At 33.6% G+C, this 23,287-nt stretch overlaps 1 protein-coding gene across 1 annotated transcript in view; it reads right to left on the bottom strand.

Annotated features, from left to right (window-relative positions):
* The window catches only part of ush (Zinc finger protein ush), an 82,077-nt gene that overhangs the window by 51,364 nt on the left and 7,426 nt on the right, over nucleotides 1–23,287 (bottom strand). The window contains exon 2 of the mRNA XM_088036684.1: nucleotides 3,761–3,817. Within this exon, the coding sequence (XP_087892810.1) occupies nucleotides 3,761–3,817 (57 nt within the window). The remainder of the gene's footprint in view (nucleotides 1–3,760; nucleotides 3,818–23,287) is intronic.

Genomic DNA, 23,287 nt, shown 5'->3' with positions numbered 1-23,287 from the left:
GGGCGTGATGATAAGAAACAAACAGGAAACGACCAGCCACGGTTAATTTCACAAATAATCTCTTAAGATATACCAAATGACGTAGTGCAACAATTAGATCGTGATATGGTTCACGTTATTCCAAGCTTTCACATTTGAATAAATGCCGGTGTAATCTAACATGCGTTGGGGCGACATTGAGCGACGTGCAAGTTCTTCATAGACCTTCTTACAAGAGGAATAGATACTTGGAACGATCCATCTTCACATTTTGCTATGCGAAATAAATTCCAATGCGCTTTCTCTCCATTCTTCATAATAAAAAATTTCTAAGTTAAATGTATGACCGTTTTGTATTGTACTGTCACACATTTACAGGTTTTAATTAATTTAACTTGAATTAATTAGCTGCTGCCTCCGTTAAGCATTTCCACCGAGAATTTCCCTGCACAGTCCTGTCAAGCTTTCATCATTTTTCCATGCAACAAAACACAATGGTGCAATAGAATCCTAATATTGTAATTTCCATTCCATCATATATTTCACATGATTTGCATACTGCTATAATAAACGAACGGTATATCTATCCCACAAATGCAATTAATCTTAATATCAGAAATCGCGATAAGATGTAATTACACTTTTTAATTAATTAAAATAATTATATCTATTCCTTCATTTAGGCGGCTTATAAATTAGTTTTATAACTCAATGCTTTAAGCTCGTTTAAAATTTAATTATCACGATCGTAAAACACGTCTAAATGTGTATAGCGCAACGCTAAGGTCACAATTTTTCATGTCGACATCAAATTTGCACGTTAGTATGACAAATGGGAGGATTGAACTGTCGCTTAACACCTTAAAAATAACATATTCTGGAAGTAATTTATGGGCTTCCCTTGATGAATGATGTTAGATTTAACAAGATTCTGGTTATAAATTAAAAAAGTAATTTTATTACAGCGTACTATTACAAATTAGACGGACAAAAAAGGCAGGAAGCTCAAAACCCCGAAAAAACTTGACTTAGAACAGATGGCAAAACCAAAAAAAAATAAAACGAGATGAACATTAAGATACCAAATTTATTTAAAGAATTTCACGTAAATATAAGTCTGATCCGTTTATAACAACTGCCATGTCAAACAAGGGCAAGAATATGTTATCTGGTGCCATCGAAAATAGTGTCCACAACATACCACGCATAGAAAACCATTTTCTACATTCTTGAGAGATGTGCAGATACACCCATTTTCAGATTTGCTAGTTTTGACCGAAATTTTGCCTGCAGCGAACTGAACAAGTTTGAAATGCCTAGAGCATAATTTTTCTATGCCAGTGACACCTGCATTGAAATACTAGAAAAGATGGCTTAGCGTGATATAAGGCGATTATCATTAAAAAATAATCAATTAGTTCGACGGGTGCCTCCAAAGAGATCATTCCTAGTAGTAATAAAGACATAACTGACTGTCACCTGTCATTGTGACAAACTTTTATTTCAGGCCAAAATTTACATGTCGATTTACCTAATTTTAGACATCAAATAGAATTATCAAAATTCCAATTAATTATTGTAATTGGGGCGAAAACATTTCTAATCGCCGCTAAATAATTTATCCGGCGCATATCTAATGTTTATTATGAATAGTTTAGAACTAAAAATTCTGCAAAGTACTTTTATCAGATACTGGGTGACTGACCAATGATACCTTGTTTGCGTTTCCGTTTCTGTTTAACATTGGAATGACGTCCATTCAGATATTCAAAAGATATGAAATTAATAAAGTCTAGCTAGATAATTATCTAAATTTTTATAGGATCATTAAGTCGTGCAAAATGTTGTTCAAGCATTTATTTATTTATATTTATATTATACATCAGTCAACAAGGTAGTCGAATGGAAGTGTCAAGGTAGGTAATTATAATATTATAATTAATAAGTATGCATTTTCTGTCTAACACAATTTCCTAGACAGGTATTGTGAGCAATGATGTATTCATTTCATACTTCCATTGATATGTAAAACTAGACATGTTAAACTCGATTGTAAATTTTTGAACTCGTGAATCAGTTGCAGAGCTTCGAATCTTGGAAACTTTAAAACGTAATTATCAGGACAAGCTCAAAATTTTGTCGAAACTTTGACTAGTATTAAAACATTATTTAGAAAATAAAAAGTAGTCCCCTAAATTATAACTAAATAGTTATTTGTTTCACTAGACTAAAAAATGTTTTTTTTTGAATATGTAAGAAAAATATTTAGAAGTTTGAGCCCAGATGAGAGATGAGAATTTCAATTTCTTAGAAATTTTTCCAAGTTAAACACAAAATTTTGTAAACTGACAATTAATAGTTCTTGGGTTTAAATTTGAAACGTAATTCACTGATTTAGGGAAATTTTATCAGTTGGGAAACCTAGCACCGTATTTAGATCAAACAATAGGGGACAATCTCAGAATTTCGTGCTTTTGTCAAATGTTTGCTGCAACTTAATAAGTTTACCCCTATTTTTGAAGGTCGTTAGCTGTCACAACGGTACACGAATTGACACTACTGACATTTGTGCAGTTATGCCAACTAGCAAACTAAAACCAACTATTTTAAATGTCTAAATGCGTAGATGATGGTCTTATACCGCAAATGTCGTAAAAAATGACGGAGGCGCATAAACTATTTACAGAAAATAAAGGACAAAATTTTGATATTTGAATTTGAATTAATCTTCAATTGTTCGATTTGAAAGTGGTGCTGCCAACCATTTCCCAACTGATAACATTTCCCTAAATGGTAAATGACGTTTCAAATTCAAACCCGAAGTCAAAATAAAATTCCTCGCTTTTTCAAAAAAATATTTTCCAGCGTAGTGAAACAAATAACTATTAATGTTATATGTCATCATTTGGTGGTCATGAAATGGCAATACTTAATGTTAGTCTTAAAAATTGCTTAAAAAATAATTTACTAAAGTAGGCAGAAGAAAACAAACAATATCTTTAATTGAAGAACTTCAAAAGTTCAAGAATATGAATAGCCGATGAGTGGAAATGATGTCTTACAAACTGAAAATGGGAAATATTATAACTCTATATACAAAGAAATGTCTGAAGAAAGTCGCATTTCTGAAAGGCACATAAATATTCATTTCCTAATTTGAACGGCATTTCTTGCACTTTTAGCGATCGTAAATTTAATTAAATCAATAGAAGTGAGCTTCCTGAGCAGATGCTCTGAAGAACTGTTAACTGAATTATCTGCTCCCTGAAATATAAAGATAAAAATATAGTTGATCTGCTTGGTAAGTGATAAAATCACAACCCTGCAACAATTAACGCATAGGTATACGGAAGCCATAACAGAGATGTTGAAAGCAACCAATTTCTTTCCCAACAAATTTCTCTCCTCTATAAATTGCTAAGGAGAAGATAATGATGACAGAGCATGCATTTTGCGCATGCACTATAGCAAGTTTTCGAATAAATTAGAATTTATTATTTTCGATACGGTTTTATCATGGCACCTTCTGTTAAATTATACATGCAATTACCGGACTTATTAGGGCCTGATTATATTCATGCCCGACCTTGGTACGATAAAAAGATCTCACTCATATTCATTTGCATTTATAAATATTCCGCGATAGATGCTATCTGTTGTTTGATTAGCGGATTGTTTTACTTTTTCATTTACTTTTTATCGGCTTAATTTATCACCCTGCTCTGCGTAGGAGTCCGGGAATTAACACAGAAAAAGAAAACAACTCGATTTTTGGACTTACCTTTCCGTAATTCCGAGTCGTTGCGAAAATCCAGAGGCAGCTTCTCATGAGGATCACCTGCAAAAATTAAACATGTAAATTAATTTGGTGCAAAGCAGGTGACACGATAGTGGCGATTGAATTTGCTACTAGACACTAGATATGTACATATTTAAATCGATTTGATAGCTGACTATTCCTATTATAAATGGTAGAAATTCGAAAAATATATAATTATTTTGTATCTGCAAACGAGGTGTTTTGACAGAGCTAATTTAAATCTAATTTATGACGGATAATAATAATAATTAATGGGCTAATTATCACAACTAAAATTTTATAGACGAAGCTGATACAACTCCTGTAAGATTAGCAATAATTAAATAAATTAGCAAACATCTTCATTTTTTTTAAATTTGTGGTTTTAAAATGCCCTGAGAATTTTCCCATTTTAGTGCAAACTAACGAATCTAAAATTTAAGTTTTTTCAATAGAAAACGATTGTTACCACAGTAAATTAGAATTAATTCACAGCCAAACTTGTGATAAAACTAATTAGTTAATTACGCGCACATTAAAATCAGCTCCACGGAAAACTGGCGTTCTAAAAATGAAAAAAGTGAATAAACCTATTTCACCACTTATGCTGGCCTTAATTTTCCAAGCAACGCGGAACTAGATTGTACAAGCCTAGAAATCAGCTACTTAAAACTAATTTGCGGTATTCACCCAATAAAATTATAAACGTAAATCATTCAAATCATAAAAGCTCCATAAATCAAAACGGTTCTTGTAAGAATTTGAAGCTTTCTCGATAAACTCCCAGATATGTCAACCTTATCATTATTCATAACAATTTGGGCTTATCTCGGAAAATGTGTAACGTGTTGTTAATTTCGGTTGGTAGAATGTCCATTAAATTCGAATAAATTAGTTCATTTCCTTATCAGCGATCTATTCCGAAAATTGTTTTAGAAAAATACATAAATTGATAGTGACGAATCAGAGCTCTGGAATTTTGCTATCACTGATCAATTCAATCAGTATCAGATACGATCAGTATTTAATAGTTTTACTTTGCATATAAATTACCTTGTAAATAGCTATTATCAAAGCAAAGTGATGTAAGTTGTGATGTAAACTTTGTGAGAAGTGGCACAGATTGATCTGTAAACCTTCCTATCAAAAAGTTCACACATTAATATTTCTCCTGTTGCAAAAGGATCATACCAATGCATCCGTTTGATGGCTATCGAAGTTATTACCCTAAAAAATCGTCTATAATTCTAATTTATGCGTCTGTATGCAAGGTCTCCAAGCTGCAATTTAAAAAATTGCTTCCGGTTTAAAGAACTAGAAATTCACATTAAAATCGTCGTCTAATCAATCTAAACATGTCATTTTTTGCGCGACAACTGTATCCCGCTGGGTCCTGTCCATGACCCAATTCGTCCTTTGATTTTTCATCCACAATGACGTGAGAATAAAATAATTCACACTGCAGGTGAACACCAACATTAGTTATGAGCATGTAAAGCTCAAGATTTTACGGTCTACCTCCGTTTTTATTATGAAATTAATTTAAGGTATGTGGCACTAGAGGTGTTAGAGGGCGACGAAGAGCTCGTCATGATGTGATGTGACTGTAGCGGTGTAGAACAGAGCGATGAGACGATAACGACACTTAAAAGGTATCGAGACAAGACTATGATGTGGCACAGCGGGCCCAGCGTCGACAGAAATTCAATTTAAAATCCATCCGAACAAAAAGACTACCGCTGTGATTCAATCACGATCGCCTCTTACCAATTACCTATCGGTATAATATTGTCGGAACTTAACTTGATGCTTGTAACATATCCGAGCATCTGCTTTTTGCTCCTCCTAACGCGATTTACCAAGCAACACATTCAAATAAAACGGACGAGGCTAATAAAATTACTTGTGTAGTCGAGTTCAGAAAACCTAAAATTAAAGATCAATTTAATGCTTCATTTAACAATGGCAACAAATCGATGCTCGGAAAAGAATAAACAAACAACGGACATCAATTCAATGTCTTTGTCTGAAGGCTTCAATCGCTGAGAAAGCTTCCTTGAGATTTTATCGAGAATTTTCAAAAATTAAGGAGCTTTTTGTCAATTAATTAACTCGTCGTAAAAACTCTAAAAGACATGTTTTCCACCTGAGATAAAGATGTTCTTCCAACTATTGTACAGTTAACTTTGTAATTAATTAAACAGTTTCTGAGAAATTTTCATGAATTGGCTGAACAGCGCCGTTACAGATAATTAAGATACAATAAGCCGTCGTAAAACGTGGTTAATATATCTTAGAAAGAAGCATGCAAGATAAAACGTTTGCAACTGCAGGGCTTAATTATCTATTTTGCAATTTTATTCCTTGTGACACAAACATCGACGAAATAATGTTAATATCACACATTTAAAAATTTTAAAATGAAAGACGTAAGAAATTAAATGACATTTAAAAAGCAAAAAGTTAAAAGAAGGAAGTGGATGGCCCGGTTTACAGAAGCTAAATTAAATGTTTAAGCAGGATTAAATATTCAACTCCATGTTAAAATGACATGCACTGTTGTTCCCGCCAATCAAATAGATTAACTTAATCGCAATCAAATCAAATTATAGATTGGGCGTAAATAAATATTAGTCCTATTAACGAAATATGAAACCTGAAACCAATAAAACATTTGATTATAATCGTTTCTAACAATTGGTCATTTCTTTAAATTCCTTTGGTTTTTGTAATTGTTAAATTTTTGGAACCTTTTAATGTTTTGATTCTGATTTTCGCGTTTTCTTTATATTGTAGTCATTCAGATTAATTATTTTTCCCAAATTATTTTATAATCGGTTAAACAGAGACTCTAAATTCAAATTATCTAGATTACGTCATTTCTTGCTCTTTTACGTAGACAGGCATTTCGTAAAGGCTTTTTGGAATATTCTTTATAATCGATAATTTATTTTTTTAATTCTCTGTATTCTTCAGAATTTCTAAAATTTTTCTTTATTGAAACATTTTTCTGCATTTTTCCTCCATTTTTTGATTTTTCTTTTTATTCTTAATTTTCCTAAATTTTTTGAAATCCGCGAAATTTTCTATTTCATATTTTTCAGATTTTATCTTTTCGTATCTGGGATTCTTTGAGTTTTCATGATTTTTTTATTTATCAAAATTCCTTTAATGTTCTAAATTTGTTGAATTATTTGTATTATTTAGATGCTTGAAAATGCATATTTAAAGTATTTTTTAATTCTTTAGGATAAAACAAAAACATTAAATTTCGTTATTTTAATGTAACCTGTTTTTTAAAATACTGTTATTCTCCTTTTTTTCTTAAATATTGACAATTTCTTTTAACTTAACAACACTTTAATTAGATAGAGCATTTATAGAACAATACAAAAATTCAAACTAAAGTGATGAAGTGGCATTCTGCAATCCTTTCAAAACGCAAATGTGGCAAAAAATCGCCAAGTTAGAAGAAGAAAATGTAATTACTTATATGCCACAAAGAATTCGAACTAAAAATTTCGAATTTTGCCGCGCACTGTATTATTATGCGCAAATTGTTTCTAGACTCTTTTCAACAAATAAAACCTTAGAATTGTTTTCATGATAAAGATTGATAAACTTAAACTACATGACAATGGTTTCGTGTTTTTAACATAAAAAATTAAGATCCAAACTGTAAATAATAACATGGAAATCTACAGTATTTTTCGTACCTCTTAACTGTTTTCCAAATTATTTTTAGAAAAACGATCGTGGCAATCGTCTCTAATATGTAATAATTGTATTTAAAATCGAACAGAATATGCAGTTTAATTATTATTAAATATGACAACAGCATGTACAATATGCAAATATCCAGAATAATAAATTAGACTTAATTACACAAAAAGTATGAGTATTTATTCAAAATTAACGGAAACGCAAAATCGAAATCTTCAATCAAATTTTTTGCCATTCAAAAACTTTAGTGTCATTCGCATTCCTTATTTAAATGGTTCGATCTGATACAGTTTTATCTGGCAGAATCGATATGCGCCGTGCCAAATAAATTTAAAAAATCACTAATAAATTCCTTCGATCCATCGTAAAATAAATTATACAATTAAAAAGATCGCATAAAATTGGAATGCCAGCAGAACCGATAAAAGATAAAATAGTTCTATCTCACCTGCAGACCGATCGTACATTTAATGACTGAAAAAATGCACACGAATGAAAAGCATTTATTGATATTATCAACGTTATAAACACTTTTAAAAATTGCTGGTAATATAAATGATTATAATTTTACACTGTTACAAGACAGAGAAAAAAATATAAAATATGAACGTGACAGTATTTAATGTCGTAGATTTTAATCAGAAAGCAGAAACCTCTTATTGGTTACATTGTGCAAGGAAATATTTCTTCCTTAACATTATAACCAATTAGTGGTGTCCTCTCCTAAATATAAAGTGTGATAAATCAACAATTTTATTAAAATTCAAATGGTGTCGAAGATTAAATGTATTTATTTTGTGGTCGGCCACTTTACCACTATCGGTTAAAAGCCAGCAACATAAACACCTATCCATACTCCGTGATGATATACGAGGAATATGTCTGTGAGTAATGTCGGGTGTTGCAGGAATAGATAACTCCGGGTAAGCCGGAGGACCAACCGATGCGAGGTTGCTGCATCGGCCCTGGGCAGGAAATGAGACGGTGGCCACGATCAGTTCTACTTATCTCCATAGAATATAACCGAGCCGCTGCTTTCAATTTATTTTAATAAATCTGCGAAATACATCAGCACATCAACCAATCCGAGCAAAACGCGATAAAGTGCACCATCGCCTCCACCATTCCGCCGAGTTGATTAATTCCACTCGTGGCCAGACATCCAAACTCATTCGCGACGTTAATGACGATGGAGTGATAATTCTATTAATAAAGAAATCGACACGCCAACACAATACGAGGTTTTGTAAGGCGCCACCGAAAAGTGTTTTTGCCCCAATAAGAAGAAAAATTAACATGAGATAAGATCTTGCGATGAAGTCTCCTTCCACAATAGCAAAAATCTCTTACATGACATTTGTTGGAAACTTCCGGGGGATGAAACGGCGGCCATTGAATCTTCATCGCCTCTTATTTTGTATGAGGCGCAATTTTTGTCAAGCTGAAAGAGTATTTGTGTGAGGATATACGAAATAGGTGATATTAATGTAGCGAACAGGATAACTCCATGCATGCGACGGTTGTGATAAGTAGTCGCGATGCTTTGTTTTCCATTTCGAGTCCGGATTCGTTTCCTGATCAAGCGCTGTACTGTGGCTGAAGACACGCCGTCGACCAGGAAATGAATTTTAGCGCGGCCGTGCGCGGAATGCGTTATGCCTTTGCTGTTCTGTCGGGCCTCTGTCTATCCCTTCAAATAAATCTTCGCAAGAATGATCCTTCTATTATCGAGTTTCCAGCAATGTCTGTTCTGTTATGGCTAAAAGGCTAAAACGGAAAGCGAAGGCGAAGATAACTCAAAAATTCACGAAATTGAGTTTGACCGATTTGACTCCATGAAATAACGCGTATTTTACCAATAAGCGGTACTTGACGCATCACAGTCCGGAAATTGTTAATTAGAAAAATACACAAATGTCCCCCAATTAGTTGACGGCCGGTAATAAAAATATTAAAGATATTATTAAAGTTCGTCTTATCTACAGTCAAATCTCATAAACAAGGATATATAAAATAGGTTAATCCGAAACCTGGACACTTATTAAAGTTTTCACAGAAAATGACAGAAAATTAACATATAGAGAAATTTATTTTTATCATCTCTGCGGGCGACTTCTTGGTGACTGCACACACATGTTATGATAAATTAATGATTAACGCATTTAGTCATAACGGGATAAATTTTCCTCTAGGAGCCCCGGAAGTTTAACACTTGCTATGCTAATCTGGTTTCTTTATTGAGCAAGGAAAATATCCTACCTTGGTTAGTTTCGAAGATTGTCTTGGAAAGTGGAAACCTTTCCGTTATAAACAACAAGTCTGGCTAAGATAAGCCCCGATAGGATCTAGGGGGTTTTTAAAAACTCCGCTAACTTTAGACTAAGAATCATTAAGATAAAGCCGCAGATTAATGGAAAACTGTAGCGGAAAATTTTATGTAAAAATTACACTACTTTATATCATTTGTGATAAGTTTAAAATATCGCTCGCTTCCAGGTATAACACCGGCAACGAAAAAATTACAAAAATAATTACATTCTTAAAAAGGCCGCATAATGCTCTCATTTTTATTGTTTCGTTTCCCGCTGGAGACGATTTAAATGTGACTTTAACTGGTCGCTTTAAACGATATTATAATTACGTGTTCAGTTAAACAAAGAAACGTTTAGGGGTGATTAGATTAGACCGCTTCGAGCAAACACTGACCAATCGATTAATCATGGTGTGATTTACCAGATGATAATTTACCACAGGATTGTTATTGCATTGTGTGTCTGTTTTATGCAATACAATCATGATCTGATATACATATTTCATCAATAACAGTCATTAACTGATTGCTGGAATAAAGATTAGGCCAATTATCATTAAAAATATGTTATAATATTAAATGGAACTGTGGATTTCCCATGTAAACAAAATCACGTCAAAAGTTCAAGCTATAATTTAGGTCGAAAATTGTAATCTGACTGAGTTGGAATTTCGAGGAAAATTGATGCTTTTGAAAGTAGGTGGGTCTTCAGTTTCACTACTTCAATTTTCCATTATAGTGCAAGTACTAATTATTTAAAGTAAGACGTCTTTTGATAACTTTTACAACGTCATCAATTCAAGTACCTACTTCAGTTACTCTAAAATAAATAAATAAACACGTAAGTTGACAAACATACTGTGTTTGTTTATTCAACGTTGTTTGTTGTTGATTTTACGATTTATTTACAAATTGGTAGCATAGCCAAATTAATTCTTTTCAAAATTTCTAAATTCTTTTTTTCGGTGGATGCGATTTCACGAATCTTTTTTTTAGGTGCTATAAATTAGTTACTCGGATTTTGCGAATTCTGAAGGTCTTTTAAATTCGCGGTCAGCGAATTAGAAGTTGAGATTTACTAGTTTTCTACTTTTCTTGTTTTTTTTTTAAATTTGCTCTATATTTCTAAAATTGCTCTATATTCCACTTATTCTATATATTTTTGGTGTCTGCATCCCTTACATAGTTTACTAAATAATTCTCCAGGTTTTATAGCTTTTAAAAACTATGAATAATAGAATCTTTTAGACCACTTAAATTTTTCACTGGAGCAGTGGAAGTTCATTTCTAAAGTAGAATTGCCTCCTGATTCTAAATCTAAACCCTGTTTTCCTCCATCAGAGATAATTAGTTTTTTTAGTGCACCGCGTTCGCTTTTGTTAGCTCAAAATCGCAAAATAATAAATTTGATAAAACCCATCATTGGAAAAATAATTAAATTAATTAAATAAAGGAACGAGCTAAAGAAGTCGCCGGGAAAGTTGTTTTTGCCAAGATAATTGAGAAAAAACGCGGTGTTAAAAATTAGAAGTTACCTGACAAACAATATGGAAGAAAATTTGAAAAAAGGAATTAAGTTTTGTTAACTTTCGAAGATTTTGTAAAAATTTTAATTTGAATGTCCACAAAATTGTAGTTTTTCGGTCAGTTTCGCGTTTATAATTAATTTCACAACAATTTTCCAATTTCATAACTCTTCAAAAACTTCAAGAAATACCCAAAAATCGTCTGCAAAGACATATGAAGTCTGTAAAGTCTTGAAATCCTGAAATTTAAGCAGTCTTAGAATTTTGATCTTCTTTTGTGTTCTATAAATTTCCTTGCATGAGATACCCCGCTCTCATAACAAATAAAATTCTGCATGCGACTTAATTGCAAAATTACAAATGCTGCGAACATTCTCGTTCAGCGATAATTTCCTGTAGTTGGTGGGCGAGCAGAATGTTGATTTTGTAAAATCTTGTCATCGTTTCCATCATTAATCAGTAGAGGAGAGACAGCGGGATATTACATCTCTTGTAGATGCCGGCAACTTCCGCCGACAGATCGTAAACGAAATGGGAACGAATCTGCATATTTATACAAAATCATAAAGCACTGATATGATGCGTTCGTTGTTGTGATGCACACAGGACCGTGAGAGGTAATAAATGGACTTCGATTATATTTACACTTCGCACTTGGAGATTGGAATTATACGTCGTTATTTCCAGAGGAAATGCCACCGTTTCCACTGCTTCATGAAAAGCTCCATGTACTTATCATTCAATTGCATTGCTCTAATCGCGTTGATCGAGACAGTCAATCCGGGAACATATCGACAACCGGAAGAAAAGTTTCTAGGCGTGATTGAAATGACCCACGACGACAGGGGCTGTTATCAAAAGAGGTTTTTTCGTGGGGAGTTTTGTTAATTTGATTAAAATTAAACAGCTCTCGCTGGGAAGATTACTCAACTGTTGTAAAACCTGTTGGAGGTTCAACACAGAACACTGAGAACCGAATTGATTGTTTTATCTTCTACAGACTTGATTTGGAAATTTGTCAAAACAGGAAGTGCTAAGATGTTTCTGTGATTAACACGAGTTTCCCACAAGTCATTTATTATTTCGTGGTGCAACAACACTAACTTATCGTGGATTTGTCTAATTTATTTTCTGTTTACAACTCACGAGGTTCGAATTATTATTCGATTAGCCAATCGACAACAATATCTCTAAATATCCTAGTTTTAAAAATTCATTAACGATTATAGCTGCACCGATAACACATTCCAGATTTGTTCGATTTATTGAGACGTGTTCATAAACAGATAAATTTGAAACTAGGTCGTCTGACAACTTGATAAGCTTAATATAAACTGGACAAAGCGAGCACCTTTGAAATTATATTTTGTGTAATACACAGTTAAAAACAGGAAATTAGTATTTAAATTACGATTTAATTCGGGCCAGTTAATGAACATTTGAGCTACTGGTTCCTACACTCGCTGGTCCCAAAGTTTCTCAATTTCGTAATTAATTCTGTTTGATTTAAATAAATTATTATTAATTGAACCATAAATTACGTGCATTCAATCTTCATATACAAAATTAAGGAAACACCACAATTTAAACTATGCGTATAAATTCAAAATAAGTGTAAAAATGTAAAGTTGCGTGCCGGTCACATGTATTAGCATAAATTTGATAAGCGATATTTGATAAGTCTTCTAGGCATATCTTCAATCTAAATAAATATCTTTACACTTTTTTTATTGTGTGGAAAGAAACGGTAGAAACACGACAGACTGGTCTGAAAGATATGATTTGATAGCAAGCAAGGACAGTTCGGAATTTAATCTTTTGCTTTAATGGTATAAATTATTCAGTTTGATAAGTAAATAGGTAAAACTCATTCCATAATCGCCGGGTTTCTCTTGCTTTCGATAACGTCTGCACCGCCATGTTCACTTGGGAACGGCTTTTTTACATTCACACGGAGACACTGGGTAATTATGAATATTTATTAATTAGTCCGATGAAGCTTGCTAATCGCTAATTGTTCGAGTTGTAAAGAGGTTGAGGTGATTAAATGCGACCACTGATAGACTTGCTACTAATTAATTGGCGTGGGCTCTGCTTGGGTTATACTTTTTCTTTATTTTCTTGTTTAACTGGGTTTATTAATTCATCAAGATGAAAATACAATCAGAATTTGGGAATTCAATAAGAAAGCTTTCGCTATGAGATTTTCACGAGACTACTGTACATTCTTGTTTATACTGATTTGTTTTTACAAAAAAATATAAAAAAATTGAGTAGACTATGAGAATATAAAATAATTCCTGTAAAAATGGCGACTTTAAGATGTGTCAATCGACCCAAACTACTCTTACTATGAGCCACTGAAACCGTGCTCAAGGCGTCCTTCCGGTTCCCCAAAATTTGACTTCTGTGCTAATTTCTGCCTTCGACTGGCCCACCTGACAAATGTGCTGCTGACAGAGCACGGGAAACGTCATAAAGCACAGCGAGTGTTGTATCAAAAGCTGCTATTAATCTTGTCGACACTAGCGCCGCTCACTCAGCGGGGGCGCGTTGAACTAGTCGTGCGGACTGCATATTGAGTGTGCGACTTGTGCGATGGTAATGAACCGACCTTAAGCTATCATGCCGGTACCGCCAGACCAAGATTTATCATCAAACTTACGTGCGTAAACAAGAAAAATCCATGCTTAACAGGAAATGTGAAAAAGTTAATATGCACGGTCGTATTTATCGAAGAAACGCGGATGCTGGAGCTGTCCGAGCGTGGAAGAGAATCGGATCATGGAATTGAAACGTGCGCTAGGGCTGTCTGTAATTTTTTAAAGTCGGATGTTTATCACGAGAGATTAGAAGTCGATACAGGTGGGAAGGCTACGCCTATCCTGTTCTAAGAAAATGATAACGCTTCATTACTGGAGTCATTAAAACTGAGGTAAATGAGGGATTCTCACCTTTCGAAGGACGACAGTGCTGTTTGCGAGCAAGGAAAATAAAACCCCTGGAAGATCCTCCAGTTTTATCTGAACTTGACACAATTAAATAGCCGTTTACTTGTGATATTTTAAAACTATGTGGGCTTCAACATCTTAAAGAGCATAACTCTGCTCGTAAAACCAATTCTAATAGAACCTGATGAAGCAATCAGATACATTTATCACTCAGGGAAACGCCTAGACCACGACGCTCTTAAATTCAAGCTTCGATTAGACCAAGGACAAGTTTTTACTTAAGACGTTAGATGAGTTGATAAGATGATTATTTTATAACGTGGCATCGAATTAGCTGAAATGTCAACAAATACATAAATTAGTACAACATCACTACGACCCGAGTACATGCAATTCACAGATCTCGGGGAGATTCGAATTCATGAATATTCAGCAAGAGAGAGGAGGAATCTAAGTTTCAATAAATCAAGCTGTATCGAGTGCAAATATTCGTGACTCCACTATCGCTAATGCACTTGATCAAACCTCTTCACCTGTTCAACCTCCTGCTTTAACAAAGATATTTAACTTTTTATACAGTTACAAAAGGTGCGAAATAAAAATATGCGTCTATAAAACCAAAACAGCCAAGTCAACTTGGCAATAAAATGACTTTTAAGTATTTAAATTTGTGGAAGATAGCAGCTTCTCATTCCGGTGATCGCGAGTTTTGATAAAAAGCTAATAAAAACCTACGAATTTAGAAATTGAAGAATTTTTTACAAGGCAAAGTTGAATGCAGTATCAAATGTTGAGAATGCAAGTGGTAGACTGTAATGCACTCGTGAAAGTTAGTCACGCCTTAACACCTAGTCTGCACCAGGAATCGCAAAAGGCAAAACCAGTATCACTACACACCCACCAGAGTGTGATCTCAGCAGATAGCGCGCTCAGGCGGCGGCATAAACAGTTTTAATGCAACTTTAAACGTCATCAGTCATGTGTATGTAACTGCAGTTCAAGAAAAAAGTCTATTCTGACAGTCTCAAGAATGTGTTGATGGGTCAGTAATTTTATCGTAAAAGCTTCATAAGTTGAGTAAGAAGATTTGGATCTCTTAATTTTTACGTTTCGAAAGTTTTGGAAAATTCTAAAAAAATCTAAATTTTGAGAGAATATTTTTAAGCAATTTAAGAGTAATATTTTTAAATATCATTTTAAAAGTACAAATTAGAACAAAATTTTAAAAGTAAGTACAAAAAATGTAAAATTAGTCAATACAAAAAGGTTGAAATTGTAAGATTTAAAAAATCCAAAATACTAATAAACTGGATAAAAAATCTGCAAAAAATTCAAAATTCGGATCCCAGGATGTGATTTTTAAGCGGAGTTTGAAGGCTGATAAAAAATATATACCGAACGAAACGTATTGATGAAATAGTATCAAGTATCTAAAAGTAGTCATGTCTAATTTTAACACTAAACAACAACAAAACGATCACTTTTGTTAAAGATCCTTGTATTTTTATTATCTCCCATCAGATCAAAACATGAATATTAAAATATATAGCTGACTGAGCAATACCTAGAAAAATGGCATGATTTATTGCAAACTACAGCCAGAATTTCCTTTAACATCAGTTAAACCCCACAAAGCGTTTATTGCCCACAAATTCCACAGATTCAAAATTGCGATTTAAAACAATGCACCATAACAACGCAGAATGATGCATTTTTGCTGATTAGAATCTACAAGCGCTTAAACCTTGAGAGATACAATTTAAAATATTGTTCAGACCGGTGTAGATCCACTTTTTTTTTATTTGTATGTATATTTGTGTGAGTCGTTATCAAGATGACTGTAAACGCGGATATACAAAGTCTATATAATGGCAGTTTATCTACATCTCAAAAGGAAGTTCTAATCACTTGAAAATTTATCAAATAGTGAACTTTCGAGTATCCGGCATTGTTCCAAACATGATATCTGAAATCTTCAACGTAGTTTCAAGAGTAGTTCGGTAAATAACGCCACTAACCAAATCCATATTTACTTTACTGAAGCCGCCAGCAGCGGGAAAGAAGAGCTGTGGTCCTGAGGGAAATAACACAGGCAAAGTTTTCCAGGGCACGAATTTATTCCAAAAAACGACGAGCTGGTCTGCATCCTCTCTCCAAGGTAAAAAATGAGGTGCCGGTGGAGAGCAAATTTTTTCGTGTTTGTTGATAGATACCTAATTTTTAAGGGGCGTCATCTTGATGGTATTGTTTGGGTATTGGCTATAGTTGGTCGTGTCTGGCGCACCTCAGTTTATCAGGTGCGATCTCGGGCAAACAGCCGGGGGGTCGGGGATAGCCAGAACAGCTCGCCGTATTCAATATTTTTATCAGATTTGCGTATTCTCACGTTTTCTAGCGAGGATGCGCGATAACTCTATGCTTCGGTTATCTATTGCTGTTTGTTTGCTGAAATTAATTCCAGGCACAGTCGGGAGATCGTTCATTAATCAGTCGAGCAGATGTTGATGGCCCCGCTTGTGATATACAGCTCTGACGGGCCAAGCCTGGCACCATTAAAAGAATAGCCGATAGACTTGCTAAACAAGCATCAATCCACAATTTCCCATTTTAGCTCCATATTAAGACGAAAAAAACATAAATTACCAATCAAGATAAGAAATCTCATTACAACCAACTAAATCTCAAATCCACCAAAACCTGTCAGGTGTCCGGAAGGACTTCCCGTAAATTAATTAACAAAATTACGACCTCCATCCAGCGGACATCACCACTAAAATCCTCCATTCGCTATTGATGTAAATAACGGTCCGCACTATATATATTCCGGAGGACGTATCAAGCAGCAGTTTCCACGGTCCGGCAGTGCTCCGGGCCCTATATATCGGCTCCGGATCGCCATAAAACACGCCGTACTGCTTCGTACAACATTAGCAGCGATGATACTGCACGCCACTAACCACCTGCTAACTGATTCAGTTGCGTCTCGATTTGTACTGAGCTGTCGGCCAGTATTTATCACCTATCCTCACCAAGAGATTTACTGCATTTGCCGCCCGTTTAACGCGCTCCGGATCTAATATTTACGGCGAAAGATGGAGAGCAAATCAAAATTTTAATTCGCTCGGGCGGAAAGAACGGAATTGCTTTCTTGCAGCCAAAAACTGCTCGAACGATATATCTTTTACTCAAAAATGAAAAATTGTGGCTTGGAATCTTTATCTGAGAAATCACATGCAACGCTTCGGATGTAAGATTAGACAATAAGCAATTGAAATGGTGCTGGCATTCAATTTAGAATGTGAACAGATGGCCCGCGGAAGTCGATGGACCTCGCTTTTTTCGTGGATCTAGCTTCTTCTCTTTTGCTTTATAATGTAAATAATGAGAAATCTCAAATAAAATTTGAAGAAACAAATATTTTAGAAATTTTCAAAGTACAAAAACGAAATTCGAAGATATTATTTTAGATTATTTTAAGTAATCTTGCGAATTTAAGCAGTAGATTAAAATTTCATGGCGTTATCTACCACTTTTGTCACGCTCATTAAACAAATTTTTTAGAATTTTTTTATTTGAAAACGAACAAAAAATTTCCAATATTCTAAATTAAAATTCGTATTTTCGCTAACTTTAAGAATACAAGAATGAAGTTTGGAGGCAAAATTTTTGAAACAGAAAAGGAATATTTAGAAATTTTTGTTTTCAGGACGAACCAAAAATGAGTTGTTTCATTAATCTAAAGAGAATAGGAGTGAAATTTAAACCCTTTACTACTATTGATACATTTATTTTTGAGCCAGTAATAGAATTTTTAGATTTTTTTTTATTTGAGAACGAATCAAAAATTTCCAATATTCTAAATTAAAATTCGTATTTTCGCTAATTGAAATACAAGAATGAAATTTGGAAACATTACTACTTTTGACACGCTTCTTACTTCTACCAAATTTTAAAATTTTTTAAATGGGAAAAGGAATTTTTAGAAAGACCCATATTTTAGATTACTTTGCGTAATTTCGTTAATATAAGAAGGATAGGATTGAAATTTGAACACTTTAATACTTTTGACACACTTATTAACTCTTCCAAATTTCAAATTTTTTTAACCAGAAACAGATTTTTTAGAATTTTTGTTTTCAGGACAAACCAAAAATGTTCCATATTTCAAATTACTTTGTGTATTTTCACTAATATAAGAAGAATAAGATTGAAATTTGAACCCTTTACTACTTTTGACAAACTAATTAATTCTTCCAAATTTCAAAATTTTAGGACCAGAAAAAAAATTGTTTGTATTTTTTTTTGTTTGAGAACGAACTCAAAATTACAATATATAATAAAATTTGGAGGCATTACTACTTATGACACGTTTATTTACTCTGCCAAATTTCAAAATTTTTGAAGTAAAAACAGAATTATTAAAAAAAAAATTCAGAACAAACCAAAAATAATGTTACATTACATACATTTCGCTAGTTTAAAGAGTACAAGAATAAAAATTAGAAGGAATACTACTTTTGACACGTTCATTAACTTGCCAAATTCTAAAACTTTAGAAGTAAAAACAAAAGTTTTAGAAATTTTTGTTTTCAGGACGTTCAAAAACTTTGCTTTATTTTATTGCTTAATTTCGCTTATGTAAAAAGTACAGGATTGGAATTTTAAGGGGTTGTTACTTTTGTCACGCTAATTAATTCTACCAAATTCCAAAATTTTTTCAGGACGAACCAAAAATTTCCTTGACTACTTTGCGTAATTTCGCTAATGTAAAGAGTACAAGATTAAAATTTGTGTCAATTTAACTGCCGGAACTTTTCCACTGGATTAATATCACACCTTACCCTACAAGAGAATTTAATTACCTACAAAATTAAGCAATCGACCTTACACTACCAAATATGATGAATTGCAAAAAGAGATACGGATTTTTACTTGCTGGAGAAAGTCTTTACAATTATGTATTAAAATTGAAAAGCACAGGCGGCTTCAGTACAGCTGGAAACTTTGTATAATTTTGCGTTATCAAGTCCAAGTCATGTTTATCTTGTTCGACAGCGCCTTCAAGTAGAAAGTTCTTAAAAATTGAGATCTATGCAACAACTTAGGACATGGTTTTCCTGTGATGTCCGATTAACCCGACACCAATGTTCGACTCTCCTCGAAATATCCTTATTAGTAAAGTAACGAGTCCTGCGATATGTTCGCTGTCAGTTGGTAGACATTGAAAGCAACAATCTAAACAAGTCGAGGTAATCTTCGGCGATGTGTGCAACACGCCCACAAGAACAACTCGGGAACAACAATGACACGATACAAGGGTCGGCTCTAGAACTCTTGTATTGCGGGGAAACGAAGGAAATAATTTGTAGTGGCTGCGGTGATATATGATTTCAAGCTTATAAAGTAATCACGGCCTCTGCGACACTCCAAGGATTTAGTGGAATGTTTGTTATGTTAACTGGACACGTTGAATGCATTCGTTAACCAGCGGTTGTTATTATTCACCGCTATGTTGTAGATTAGTCAGATCAAAGGGATAAAAACAAAACGTTGCGTGGTAAAATATCGCCTATCGTCGATTTGTCCCCATCCATCTCAGCCGATTGCCGAGCCCCTTGCACACAATTTCTCGCTAATTAGTCGCGAAGGAAAATTTGTCGGGAATTGTTCTTTTACGGGGATAAATTAAACGAAAAAACAATTAAATTAATGCATAAGTAATGGTCTGAAACTTCGAGTGTAGAGATCCAACGGACAATTTAGCATATTCGATTTTATCTTTCTTATTATCGCATTCGTTCCTTATTTGTAATAATAAACGACACGCCCATCTACCGCAAAATCTAATCTTGGAATATATCGGATGACGGGTGACCGCAATTTTCAAAACATGGCGTCACCATTAGCGCACTACCCAAGAACAAGCCTTTAATTATATCTCAAAAAGCTCCACCGAAGGACGGATCATTTGCGTTTAAGATAACTCGAGTCTGCTCTTCCTTCTAATCAGTTTAATTGGCAAATAATCAGTGACAGTTTCGGAGCTGTTCTAATCAATTAAGTGTCGATTTAAAAAAATGCGATCTGGTTTAACCGGAAGACCTTTTGCGCCATCGTCATCGGTCGCATTTTCCTGTTTATCTGATCTCTAATCGCGCTTTTTCGTCAACATAAAACTATAATTAAGGAGATGAATATGTATCAGTCTTTATGGTAAAATGGTAAAATCCAGAGTTTTGGAATATTTATGGTGTGATATCAGGAATGGTTTTCATCGGTTTTTTAATCGCATGGAATTGAGCTAATCGCTTTGAAATATCGCTTCGTTATCTAGAATATTCATAATTACAACCGCTCCGGCCAGGCCAAAAATAAAATACAAAATAAACAGATATCTAATCACCATCACAATAAGTAATCTAAAATAGGCGTGGGTGGATCCTCCCACCGCGCGTCGTAAAGTTAGAGATAAAAAAGAAAAAATAATCATGATGAATTAATGGTACCTCGATAAAAATCTAAATTAATATTGCCAAGTAAGAATTCAGGTTTTGGCGTAATCTTAGAAAGGACGCAATAGATGCTTTATTTATGTCTTCCACGAGATGTTAAAATATAAATTGTTCAAAAGTCATCAGATAAGTTAATTTCCAGAAAGGACTCTTCTACTGATACAGTGCCCACGGTTGATGCCCAAATAAAGGATGACGAACTATACCCGCCACTCCACAGATCACTTATCAGGATTATTTAAAGTGAACCTTCAGATCCGCTGATAACTCAAATAAATTACCGTGCGAGTATCGTCATTTACTTAACACAAAAGCCCGAAAAAATCTATTGTGGGCCAAACCAAACACCGCGATAGCGCTTTCGACATAAAACTTGATAACTTTCATATATCCATTTAGTTCCAGCTTATTGAGCACTTGGATTCTTCCATAAATCGCCGAGTGTAACCCAAAGATGTATCACATTCTATCTACATTTTGCAGAACCTGACCCCCTTCGCAGCCCGGCGGACATTATATAAATACATGATGATATATACCCTGATATCTCGCGTGGGCGGATGCCAACTCTATCGAACGTGAGATACATATTGATAAAAAAAAGGTGGGGAAAACGTCCATAAAGCGTCATGACTTATCTATGTTATCGACGTTAAGAGAATACAGTCGGGAAGCTAAAGGGACGGGTTACTCTTTTCACTACATTTCACAACGCAAAATGCTTGTTTCAGTGTCGAGCAGTTTGCATTCATGCGTTTTGCTTTCCTGAAATTACCCATGGAAAATGAGGAATATTATCCACTCGGTTTTGCCAACAATCGATAGACTTTGGATGGTCTTCTGTCCACATCTTCCAGTACGAGCATGACAAAGCTTATTTTAGAAAAATTACTTCAAAAGAATCAAAAATCCAAGAAAGTTTAATAGTTGTTTTTACAAGAAGTCGCGAAATCATAGTATTTTAAGCACTAGACATCCATTTGGCACAAGTAAAAACAAAGATTTTTTCTACAATCGCAGCAAAATTCAAAATTTGATGATAAAGACTTCAAGTGACTGTTCTGACAATGTTTTGAGTTTCACTTTTACGCACTTTAATGTAACTTTTACGCATTGGGGCCTAACAATTTTTTAGAAATTCAAAATTAAAATCACAATCAAAATCTTAAGTTTGTAGAAAAGATATTATAAAATATAGAAAATTATCTAAAAAAATTCGAATTAGAATTGATTAAATTGATTAAAAATCCAAAATTCTAAAAAAAATCGTATTTTCACCAATTTTATAAATACAAGAATAGAATTTGGAGACATTACTACCTCTGACACGCTTATTAACTATGCTAAATTTCAAAATTTGAGGAGTAGAAACAAATTTTTTAGAAATTTTTGTTTTCAGAGCGAACCAAAAATTTCCCTTATTTTAGATTGCTTTGCGTAATTTCGTTAATGTAAAAAGTACGAGATTGAAATTTGTCTACTTTTGTCACACTTTTAAATTGCGCCAATTTCCAAAATTTTAAGATCAAAAACAATTTTTTTAAACATTTTTTATTTGAGGACGAACAAAAAATCCAATATTTTAGATAAAATTTCGTATTTTTGCTAATTTTAGAAATACAAAAATGAAATTTGGAGGAATTACTACTTTTGACATATATGTTAACTTAACCAAAATTCCAAAATTTTAGAACCAAAAACATTTTTTTTAATTTCTAATTTTAGGACGAACTAAAAATTTGCAATATTATTTTTATACTTCGTATTTTCGCTAATTTTAGAAATACAAGAATATTAATTTGAGTAAACGTAAAATTCCAAGACATTGTGTGCCAGAAATCGAGCTTTTACATTAAAATTTCAAAGTTTAATGGAAGTATTCCAAAAAAATGTTTTATCTTCTTTGTTTTTGAGCTCAGTTATCATTGAAATATTCGTAAAGATAAGAGTCAAAAAAATTCAAACTATTCAAAGAAGTTTTTACATGAAAACAAAAATATTTCGACTACATTACGACAGAACATTTTAAAATTAGTGTGCGCCAACGATATTATTTGTAACCTTGTTTCTATTTTAAATAAGTATTATCATTCCAGATCGTTCATTTAAAGATTGAATCAGTTTTACGTCCCAGTTGCAGCGAAGCAATTTTATGTTATTGGATAGAGTTTTAGAACTTTTAAAATGGGTGCAGAAACCAATAACAATAAAGCATCTATATGTGACCATTATATTTCTTTGCATGACCAAGTCTCGATAACATCTCCATGTGTCTATCTATCACTAGCACCTTTAAGTTCCACGTATCCAGATTTTAATGGGTTTGGGCGCTCCCCTTTTCACAACAGATAAAACGGTTCAGCACGAAACAGCCCAATGCGGAATTGAAACGGTCGTCTCGCCATTAATTACAACCGTATCCTAAGATAGTCAATTAAGGCGATCATCAGCGAGGACGAAAACAAACTGTTGCTGGTACATACAGA

Source organism: Gnatocerus cornutus, chromosome 5 (assembly GCF_029298725.1).
Source record: "Gnatocerus cornutus isolate USDA-ARS CGAHR chromosome 5, icGnaCorn1.1, whole genome shotgun sequence".
In the NCBI taxonomy this organism is placed as follows: Eukaryota; Metazoa; Arthropoda; class Insecta; order Coleoptera; family Tenebrionidae; genus Gnatocerus; species Gnatocerus cornutus.
The sequence above is the reverse complement of the archived record's forward strand: the minus strand, read 5'-3'. Positions and strand labels throughout refer to the sequence as shown.